Source organism: Parasteatoda tepidariorum, chromosome 9 (genome assembly GCF_043381705.1).
Source record: "Parasteatoda tepidariorum isolate YZ-2023 chromosome 9, CAS_Ptep_4.0, whole genome shotgun sequence".
Classification (NCBI taxonomy): domain Eukaryota; kingdom Metazoa; phylum Arthropoda; class Arachnida; order Araneae; family Theridiidae; genus Parasteatoda; species Parasteatoda tepidariorum.
Window position 1 is genome coordinate 64,145,805 of NC_092212.1, and position 11,680 is coordinate 64,157,484.

The following is an 11,680-nucleotide window of genomic DNA, read 5'->3' on the forward strand; positions in this document are numbered from 1 at the left end:
ATAGATATTTTTTTATTATTTAAGTGCAGGAAATTATTTGTTTGTCCCCACAGTGCGTTTATGAAAGTGGCGCAGGAGAAATGTAAAAGAAGTTTTTCAAAAAATTCTACAATTTTTAAATTTTTTTAACATTTTAGAATATCATCCTCTAAAATATGATGATATCTTTTTCAAACATAATTTTAAAAATTTATTCATATGCATTTTAAAATCTCATATAATAATTTCAAACTTAACTGAGTGGTTCTGCAATCATACTTAATAAATTTAAGTAAGAGATTTTAATTTCTAAGTGCATAAGGATATTCACAATGCTATTCAATTTGAATATTAATCAATTCTTTATATATATATATATATATTACATAAAAGCTAGCTAATAAAACTTTAATTCATGTTTAATAATTATTATTATACTAATTTGATGTTTTACCAAAACACGATTGTTTACCGTGCATTCACCTAAAATTCATAGCATTAATATTAAAAAATATTAGAATAAAATTTAAAGCAAATTAGATTTAAATAAATGTGTTATTATTAAAATACAATTAATAACTCTGTTTAATTTTTTGAACAAAACTTTAACGTTTGTCATAAAATTAGTATGAGAAATATACTGAAACTGATTTATGATTGATTTACATTTTGGGAACATACTACGGAGAAATGTTATTAGGGAGGAGCTACAAAAAGGCGTAACAGAAGGCAATGCCTAGAAAGCCAATCAGCGAGTTCAAAATCTCTTGGGGATACTATGTGTGTAAAGATAGTTTACATGCGTCCGGGACTTTATAAACACCCTGTACTTTCAAATTTTTATTTTTAGCAGCAGCACTTGATACTTATGTTATTCGCTGGAGTGTACAAACAATCCACGCAAGCATACTAGGAAATTAAACATTGAGAAAAAAAAATAATAGTAATTATTATTCGAAATACTTTCATATAATAATTACCATTATTTTTTATTTCTTAGTTTGTTCTATTGCTTTCTTAGCTTAGCTATATTGCAATCGCTGATTGGTTCATGATTACTATTTTTCTTTTTACTGTCTTAAACAGTGGGGGAAATTATTTGCGATTTCATATTATTGAGGGGACATATACCTAATGCCCCCCCCCCTCTTCTAACGATGTCCATTGTAATTTTGTAGAAGCTCTCTCATACTTCTTAATAGTTTAGCATGGTGAATCTGCATGGTAAACAGGTTCTGTGACGTAAGCCATCGTATAGTCCGTTGAGAAAAAGAACTTCCACACCTATAACGCGGAATATTCAGTGTGAAAGCGTCTACAAGAAAAACAACCCATAGGAACTCCTTGTTTGACATGGTCGAAAAATTCGCAGCTTGTTTTTAGTTTCTGACTCGTTCTAAGGACGAAATAAAGATGTCTTTGAATGATTTTAATCACAAGTCTGTGTCAAAGTAAGTTGTAATTTTTTAAATTTTAATTCGTTGAATGGCATTTTTATTAATTATGTTAGTTATATTGCATTTTTATTGATGAAGTTAGTCTAATGAATGTGAACTTATTTTTATTATCTACCATACTTTTACATTAGACAGGGATTTTTTTATTGCTAAATCCAGTGATTTATGTAAGAAAAACTATGTTCTATTGTAGGTAAGTCACACATAATGCGTTTAATGTACACTAAAAAGAAAATGCGTCATAATATTAGATTGAAGTACGAAATTTGTAGAAAGTCAAAGTTGGTTGATAGCTTGCAAATATAAGGAACTATTTTTTTCATCGAAGTATGCGTCCACATTTTTTTGATACTTTTGCCATGTAAGCTGAGCGAGTGGGATTAAATGCTCGTGGGAGCAAATCATTGAATTCCTAGATGGTTAGTTTTACAGCATAAATTATTTTCTAATTAAAAAGCTATCCAACTTAAGAAAGAATCGGTAGTCAGCGGGGGGCTAGGTCTAGTGAGTGCGAAGGATGCTGAAGAAGTTTCAATTCCTGCTATTTTGCTATAGTTATTTCAGTCAATTGTGGTATAGCGAGCCGCGATGGCTCAGGGGATAGAGCGTTCGCCTTCCAATGAGGCGAACCGGGTTCGAATCCCAGTCGATACGAATTCCGCATCCGGCTCGCACCGACCACTGTGGTGACGTGAAATATCCTCAGTGGTAGACGGATCACGGGTTAGAGTCCCCTTGCCTTCAGGCTAACCGTGGGAGGTTCTCGTGGTCTTCCTCTCCATGTAACGCAAATGCGGGTTAGCTCCATCAAAAAGTCCTCCACGAAGGCAAATTTCTCCCAATACTCGATCTAAGAGTTCCCTTGTCTCCTGAATTGGGTTCAAAATTACAAGGCTACAGAATTGTACATTAGTAGTCGCAAACCCATAAAAATTGGGTCGGCTGTTCAACGACGGTTATAAAAAATTGTGGTTTAGTAATTACATGACAGCAGACGATCTGTTACTAATCTAAGCAATTTAAAAAAAAAAAAAAATCGTTTCGTCTGCAATTTGTATTGTGGCAGATGAATCAGGTTTAATAAAATCATATGAATCACAACTGTGCTAGAGCACTAAACACTCACTATCAGCTTTATTTGTTGTTTTAGTGATTCATCATACTTCAGCCGACACTAGAGCGAAACGCGCTATTAATGTTTCGCTTCGCTTACGATGCCTTAATTCTACGTAATCTTCATAATAGTGCGAATTTTGGACCCGTCCCTTTTTAATAAAATTATTATTTTTTTAAAAACGTTTTTGCAAAAAATATTTTTTTCTTATATAAAAATAAATATTGTTTTTAGAGCTTTCGATGATTTTTTAAGCTGAGTTATGTAATTTTTCAATTAAAAAAAAGGGGGGGGGAGAACGATAAAATATTAAGCTAATGTAAAATAATAAGTAGTTAAAGTTTCAAAATTGACCTTTCCAACCTGTAACTTTCATCCCTGATGACCTAACCTGCAAATTAACCCTTTATAGAGCAACTTTTAGTTATATTAAAATATTTTTTGGAATATAGATTATTGCATGAAAAGAAATTCAGTTAGTCTTTTGCCTAAAATTAATTAGAATTTTTTGACCAATCTTGGGGGTAAGGTAGGTGAACATTTCAAAATTTTACCTACTGTAAACAATTGACCATAAACTTGTATGCTCAATTCTCATTAAAAACCAAGTTTAAATTTTTTGTGCTTATAGCTACAAATAAATTCGATATGAAATGATCATGTGAAAAAACGCATTGCACACAAGAGGCAATAATTCCCCTGTGTTGGCTTCTCTTCTTGATCTCAAACTAACCTTTACTGTTACTCGCATTCATGTTAAGCAAACACTTCTTTTGGCATTTGTTCATTTTTGTAATTTTTGGAGTTATCAGCAGGTGACTGCACAAATCATAGATGGTAAAATTGGTTCCTATAAACATTTAAAAATCAGTAAAAGTGGATAAAAATTTTAATTTATGTCTTTAAATGTGAAAAAAAAAGAACACTACCTCAAAAAAGCACAATAATTTCAGCTTAAATTGACAAATGCATATTTAATTGATTTATAGTGAACTGAACAAAAAAGAAAGAAAAATTGGACCTCGTTTTATTATATTTAAATGAAAGAACTATATAACCAAAATAATAATTTTATAACACTTATTAACATTCTTTAACATGAATTGTCAGCAAACAATATTTCCATGTAAATCTTTGTAAGGAAAAAAAAACTCATTTTTTTACAGGTATATTTTTTTTTATTATAGTTAAATTTTTTAATTTATTTTCATTATAAATTAAATACGCTTTAAGTTTATTTATATGAGGTTTAGCTGTGTGTAGTTTGCAAAGTTCTTTTTGAGCCAAGTGAAGTATTGAAAACTATGTATGCAGGAGTCATTTTATTTTAAAAGAAATTTGAGTCCTACGATAGGTCCTTTACAATTAAAATTTCAATTAATTACAAACAAACCCTTTGGATCTTAAAAATGAACCAAGTGTTCCGCTACATTGATTTGAATGACCGAGAGAGTATTTCGTTGTTTTTCTCTTCATGCAACGTAAAAGCAATGTATTTACCCGCGAGAACTATATACTCCGTTAAAAAATTAAGTGTTATAAGGTTATATCTCCACTCTCCTCATTTCCGGTACCATGGTTTCGGCAAATCCCGTTTTATCACCACACCAGTACGTTTCAGTACGAAATTAGACTTTGCTTGTGTGAGAAAAAAGATGTGATGAAACTAAAGGAGAGGGGAAACGTTTGGAGACTAGGGGAATCGGGTAAACTTGAGACGCCTTTCCTAGCTACTAAGAGAATAATTTGATTCAATGCTGCATTCACAAGTTCTCTCATAGCTTTATTTGGGTTCGAAATTGCTAGGATACTTTAAAACCAGTACTTAGGCAGATTAAAATTTATTGTGCCGTCCCCCTTTACTACTTAAAAAGTTAACATTAAACAGTATTGCAGTTTTCCTTTAAGTGTTTCTTTTTTATGATGAGTTTGTGCAACTTTATTAAATTTGTAATTGCATTTAGTAAAAGAAATTGACTATTAATTGGATGAATATTAATTTATATTTATAATATATATTAAGTAAAGTTTTATTTTCTCTTTTTTTCGTGTGGTAAATTGCAGCAGAAAAAAACATACCAAGAACTCCTGGATGAAATGTGTAATGTGTGGAATTACCAATCATACAATGCTTGATAAAAGAAACTTTTACAGGTTTCCCAAGGATCCTGAAAGGTGAATGTTTAAAGTCCCATCTACTAAAATGTTCGATTTATTTGTGTATGTACCACAACGGTCTCCCGATTTTTATTTTTTTAATTTTTATCATTATGTATCTCATGTAGGTTTTTCATTTGCGCCATTATAATTGTCTAATTTAGATTTTTTTTTATTTTACTTTACAGCTTTATAATTGTTAAAATTAAAAAAAAATTACTCTGAGGAATAATTTTTTTTGTTTTGTTTTTTACTGAAAGAGATTTTTTTAACAGATTTTAGATACTTCCATTTCGTTGATTTGAAATCGGCAATCGGTTTTTTTCCCGAACCTACAGTTTTTTTTTTTGAAATTTTTTAAATGACATTTTATTTTGTCAAAATTTATAAGTTTAAAAACGTTTTAACTAACAGGAGACCACGTAAATGTGGCGACCAACTTCTAAAGGAGTTTATCAGGATTAAAACAGCATAAAAACTCATGCCCGTAAATATCCCCATACGCCACTAGGGGTTCTTTTTTTAATGAATTGTTTCTTCGTGTGGTTCTGAACAAATCATAACCGGAAAGTTGCCCAAACTGCGTTCGGTGTTATTTCGTGGTATAGGTTCCTAGGCAATTTTAATCATGATAACGTGCCCTAACTCCCACAGAAGTTTGTCACTATATTTACGAGCAACATCTGTTATTTATAACGTTTTTAAACTTATACTTTTTTAAACAAAAACAAAAAAGAAAAAGAAAATTTATTTTAAAAAAATCTGTAGCTTTAGAAATAAGAAATCCCCGCTCCAGCATTAAGCTGGATCAAACATTTATTTGCAATTCTTAGGATATGCAGTAGTTTAATCAACGAATCCCATTACTATTACATGCCCCCCTTTGGTTATATTGATACAATATTAGAAAGCACTCCTTTTTGCGGATATAATCGTGTGAGGTGATGAAGAGATTATATCTTTTTTTCCTACATTTTTATTGAAATTTTTTATTTTTATTATGTTATTTTATTTTAATAATTTTCTTCTCTTTTTATTATTCTGTAATTTTTTTCTCTCGATATTTTCTCTACATTTTGAACTTATATACATATATTTTGAGTTGGATTTGACTTAAACTTGATTTTTTTTAATGTCATTGTTTGGTGTGCTTGCTATACCTTGATAATAATTCTACCCTTTGTTATACTTAGTATATTATATTTGCAGGTGCCGACAATGGATTGCAGCTGTTGGAGACAGCAAACTTAAATCACTTTCTCCAAAGGCCCTTTATGTGAGATACAGAATCTGTTCTCTCCACTTTGATGAATGTTCTTTTTCTTCTTCAAAACGGAAACTGCTAACTGCAACCGCTGCACCATGTAAAAAAGGAATTCCTCCACAAATTTTAAAAATGTCCGAGAAAATAAAGATCAAGATGAACTATTTCAGAGACTTGTCTGCCTCGCAAATACCCGATCTACAGACATTCAGCGGAGAGGCTGAAATCACTGTAGGTGAATCTCCATATTTAACTCAAAATGCAATTAGCAGTTGCTTTAGGGACAACAGAAATTACACAAGTATATATATTAGGGATCATGAATTAGTTTTTTTAAACTAGGAAAAATAAAATAATAACTCGTATGAAATCTAACGAATTACTAGTAAGGAAGGCGAGATTGAAAATATCTACATCTATTTGATTGACTCAGTAACAAAGTGGAGTTAAACGATATTATCAAGCACACCTCTAATTTTCATCTGATTATCAATTTTGTCTTGACATTTTTATTCTGCCTTCCTCGCTTGTGATTCCTTAGATGTCAGTAGTTTCTTCCTCGCTTAAATAATTATTTTAAAAGCGACTAATATTTACACTTTTTGGATACAGAGTTTAAAAATATAAATGAAGGGTAAAATATGTCAGTGACTTATCTACATCGCAATTACCCGATAAACAGACATTCGGCGTAGAAGGTGAAATCATATTTAATTCAAAATACAATTAGCAGTTGCTAAGGGGAAAAAATTAGAGATATAGAAATTAGAGAAAAATTAAGAGATAAAATTATACATATTAGAGATTATAAATTGGTTTTTTAACTAAAAAAAATTAAATTAAATAAAAACTCGTTTGAAATCTAGCGAATTACTAGTAAGGAAGGCGAGATTGAAAATATCTACATCTATTTGATAGATTGAGTAACGAAGTGGAGTTAAACGGAATTAATTCATAATACTATTCAATTTGAATATTAATCAATTCTTATAATTATTATATAAAAGCTAGCTAATAAAACTTTAATTAATATTTAATAATTAATGTTGTGCTGATTTTATGTTTTACCAAAAGATGGTTGTTTACCTTGCTTTTACCTGAAATTCATAACTTTAATATTAAAAAATATTATAAAGAAACGTAAAAAAAAATATTTTAAACAAATTAAGAAAATATAAGAATACAATTTAAAGCAAAATAGATTTAAATAAATGTGTTATTCTTAAAAGACCAATGTTGACGCTATTTTATTTTTTATACAAAACTTTAGCATTTGTTTTAAAATTTGTAAGAGGAATATACTGGAACTGATTTATGATTGATTCCTATTTTGTAAACAAACTACGGAGAAATGATATTGGGGCGGGAATACAAAAATACGTAACAGAAGGCAATGCCGAGAAATCCAATCAGCGAGCTCAAAATCTCTTGGGGATACTGTAGATGTAAAGGTAGTTTACAGGAAAGTGAACTTCCTTTGACCTTCGCATAGCTCCTCCCTCTTCCGAAACGATCTCCGGTCTGCCGTATGCTCTTAGAGGAGAAAGTATGAAAACATTCTTTACCCCTACACGAAGTGAATATGATTCTGAGCGTGTTCCGTGCTGATTGGATCTTACGTAACTGTGACGCATTGAACTTGGCATATTTAGCGTAGACCGAGTNAAAAAAAAAAAAAAAAAAAAAAAAAAAAAAAAAAAAAAAAAAAAAAAAGGCTATTTATTTTAGTCTGAAATGTCTGCTTTCTCCCCTGAAAAACTACCCGCTTCTTTCAAAAATGAAATCGAAAGAATTTCTTCCAACACTATCACCGTCCGAAGCAATGTTCGAAATATGGAAGATTGCAACAAGTGGGTGAAAGAATTTGGGGAAAGAACAAATACACAATGGAATTCCAGAAATTCAAAACCACATGGAGAAAGATTTGTTTGCTGGTGAGTATCCATTTAAATTATTTTTTAAATAAAATTTGTGTTGTAATCACTATCGGAAACGTTTTATTTATTTTTAATTTTAAAATTACTGAGTGCATGAATTCTTTTGAAGCTAATAATCACTCCAATTTATTCATTTTGAAATCACATTTTTATTCATTCTTTTATTCATAAAAGAAATAACACAAAGAAATTGAACAGTCGTTATTTTCAAAAATAGAATAAGTTATTCTGAAGCAAAAAATTCGTTTAATTAATTATTTATTATTTTTTTTACGGTTTTAATAATTATTATTGTTTTTTTTTAATGTTTTATCAAATAATAGTGTTAAAAACTAAACCCTAATTGTTTAACCTTTGCCATTATTTTTTTATTAATTCTAACCTTTAAAAGCCTCGAACTTATACCGCTTTTCAAATGGTCTTAATACTTTATTTTTTATATTATAACCATCGTTAAACAGGTGACCCAAGTTTTGGGTTTACGACTACTAATGTTCAACTCGTAGCCTTGTAATTTGAACCCAATCCAGAAGACCAGGGAACTCCTGGATCAAGTATCGGGAGATATCTTGCCTTCATGGAGGACTTTTTGATGTAATTAACCCGCATTTGCGTTACATGGTGAGGATGGCCACGAGAACCTCCCACGGTTAGCCTGACTGCAAGGGAACTCTAACCTATGATCCGTCTACCTCTGAGGATATTTCATGTCAGCATTGTGGTCGGTGCAAGCCGGATGCGAATTCGTTTCGACCAGCTTTCGCTGGGATTCGAACCCGGTTCACGTCATTGGAAGGCTACGCTCAATCCCCTGAATCATTGTGGCTCTAAATACTTTATTTAAAAGTAACTGACGCATATCTTGAATTAAATTACTATTTTATTTCTCTGATGTTGCTTTTATTACATTTAGTATTTTACTCGTGGCTCCCTCTTATGCTATGAAATCAAATTAAAAAATCTTTGTATAGATAATTTTTTACCATTTGTTATCTCTTATTTTAAATTTTTCTTTTTGTTAGTTATATATCTATGTATTTCCAAAAATTATTTTTTTCTTTAAAATTATTTCTTTGATTTGTTTCATATCAAAGAAATCAAACTAGCTTTTTTTAAAAGTTTTTTTTAATTAATTCCCATAAAATTTAAGCTACTGTTTTTAAACTTTAATCTGAGTATTGGAATAATAACTAAACAAAAGAAATCTTTAAATTTGTAATATATTTTTGCTCCATTGTAAAGTTAATTATTTGTTAAATTTTAGGAAATCTTTTGTTTGCCACCACAGTGCATTTATGAAAGTGCCAGAGGAAGAAAATAAAAGAAGTATCTCGAAAAACTCCAATTGTCTAGCAACAATTTCTACTAGAGTGAAGTTGGTCACGAAAACAACGAAGAAAACAGATCCTTTCGTAGTAGTAAGTAAAATTCTCGTAAATAAAATTAATAATATCCACAGATATACGGGGTATTCAAAAAGTAAGAAAATGTCTACATATCTTAGGAATTACGTAAGAATGTAGTGGAGACAGAACGCGCCGGTACGACGTTCTGATACTTTTTTTGTTGAGGTACTGAAACTTTAATGAACTTAGTACTAACTGTCACGTGATAATCTTTATTAAAAGTCCCGCAGTGGACTAACTTAAAGACACGGTTCCCATTAGAACAACGAAGACAAGTATCACTACCTGCGGTCAGTAAGAAGGTGGGTGACCGATTTGATCAGCTTGCGTAGGGACCGAGAGTGCGTGGTATCGGTTTTCGTTAAACTCTTCTGCCGTAAAGTGCTCGACTTTGCACGTAGGTCGTCAGTCTACCAAAGCATTGGAGCCATCCTTTCTGCAGGGGATCAAAATTGTGATGGCATGTCTTCGGATCATCCTCAGGGATGCGTCCCAAACAGTCGCCAATAGCCCATTGTGCAGCTCTAGTGCTACGTAAATAAAGTATTTACCTTTATTATAATTTTTTTTTAGTGTAATCTGCTCGTAATAATATCTAATTGAAAATTAACTTTGCTAATTTACTTATTAGATTAAAAAATGAATCAATTGCGAAATGAACTAATGTTTGAACTGCAATTATGATGTTTTGTTTACTTGTAGCTGTTTAGTAATTGTTATAGAGGAAAACTATAATTCGGCATGGAAATATTTTAAATTGTTAAGAGCAATTCGATGCTCAAGTTTTATTAATAAATAACTCATAAGCTAAAAATTCATTTTTTAAGAGTAAGAAAATTTTGAAAAAAATTTTTTTTTTTTTCTTTCGGTAAATGGAGCGAAAAATTACAGATGCCGCGATAAACTAGGAATTTTAAGTAAAAATAAATTCTTTGATTGAACTTTAGATGATTTGATAACTTTTGATTAAAAATTATCTTCCATCCTTCCTTCCGCCGTGATTGATCGTAATGTGATCGTGAATGAACTGATCGTTAAGACACGGTTCCCATTCGAACAGCGGAGCAAGCATCACTGGCTGTGAGTGGGTGACTACTTTGATCAGCGTACTAAGGGACCGAGGGTGATCGGTATCGGTCATCGTTAAACTGTCCTACCTTAAAGAGCTCGACTTCGCTTGCAGGTCGTCGGACTACCAAAACGAAGGAGCCGTCCCCTCTACGGGGGATCAAAATTGTGATGGCATGTCTTCGGATCATCCTTGGGTATGTTTCCCGAAGATGATCCAGATCTGTTATATATATTTCTATGTTTCTCAGACCGTCGCCAATAGCTCATGGTACAGCTCTAGTGCGACGTAAATAAAATACCTACTTACCACTCCTCCTCCCTTCCCCTCTGCGGAGATAAATTTGTTGGGAGATCTCCCAGAATAAATTTCTTTCTAACATAATAACACTGTCAGTAACATAAATTATAAAATGTATTAGAAATTTCTAAATTTCTTTTAAAAATATATTTCATTATTAATTAAATCTTCTAATTTATATTAAATCATTGATTAAAACTGACCTAGTAAAATGTCCTACTCTCGAAATCTGGATTTGTAACAAATTATTGAATTACTTGTGTTAGTTCATTTCAGTTTTATCTATGAAATTTATAACAAGAAAAACTTTTGTACTTTATACGATCTATAATTCATAAATTCAAATTTTGCTTAGAAATATTACATTATATACATTTTGCTAGGAAATAATTTTTTCTGCTATTTTGTGAGGGAATCCCTGCAAAGGGTACTAATTGTTTTAAATTGAGAAAGGCCTGTCAGATGGAAATAACAATCGTGACACGTAATCTGAACTCCACCCATCCCCTGAGGCTGGGCTATGGAGTGAAGGTCAAGAATAATGTATGAAATGAATATAAAAATAAATAAATAATTCAATAACATTTTCGGACGCGTTTTTATTAAGTTTTTTGTAGTATTCAATATGAAAATTATCGTTACATTAGGAGGCTTCGCCCCCTGCTCGCTGGCGCTTGCCAACCCCTGGAACTGCTTTCGCAGCTCATTTCGGATTGCTTCGCATTCAGATGCTCGCTTTGCTCGCTCATTGGATACGTTCTTAACGTCTAGCTTTTGTATACTTTTTTGAGCACTGAAGTTCCGAAAACTTTTCACTGTAGAAAATTCTAAGACTGTGCATTTCAATATTAATTTGAAATTGCAAACAGTTCACATATTTTTCTTAATCACACTATTCTAAATTTCAGTTGTTGAAAACAGTAACTGTTGTAAGTTTCGTTTTTAAGTCTTTCCCACCAGAGGGCTAAGACCATGTGTTGTAAGACAATATGAAATA

The 11,680-nt window shown here is 31.4% G+C and overlaps 1 protein-coding gene and 1 long non-coding RNA gene across 3 annotated transcripts in view; both read left to right on the forward strand.

The window, feature by feature from the left end:
* The window catches only part of LOC122272072 (uncharacterized), a 33,782-nt gene that overhangs the window by 5,222 nt on the left and 16,880 nt on the right, over window positions 1-11,680 (forward strand). Inside the window, exons 1-2 of one of the 2 annotated variants that reach the window (XM_071185489.1) lie at window positions 7,166-7,905; window positions 9,173-9,326. The exons of the other annotated variant lie outside the window; for it this stretch is intronic. Coding sequence (XP_071041590.1) covers window positions 7,706-7,905; window positions 9,173-9,326 — 354 coding nt within the window. The 5' untranslated portion in view covers window positions 7,166-7,705. Of the gene's footprint in view, window positions 1-7,165; window positions 7,906-9,172; window positions 9,327-11,680 lie in introns of those variants that run through there. 2 annotated transcript variants of the gene reach the window in all.
* LOC107450652 (uncharacterized) lies at window positions 1,281-6,912 on the forward strand. Its single transcript, XR_011637739.1, has 3 exons — window positions 1,281-1,430; window positions 4,615-4,725; window positions 5,917-6,912. It is a non-coding gene; the product is annotated as an uncharacterized lncRNA (long non-coding RNA).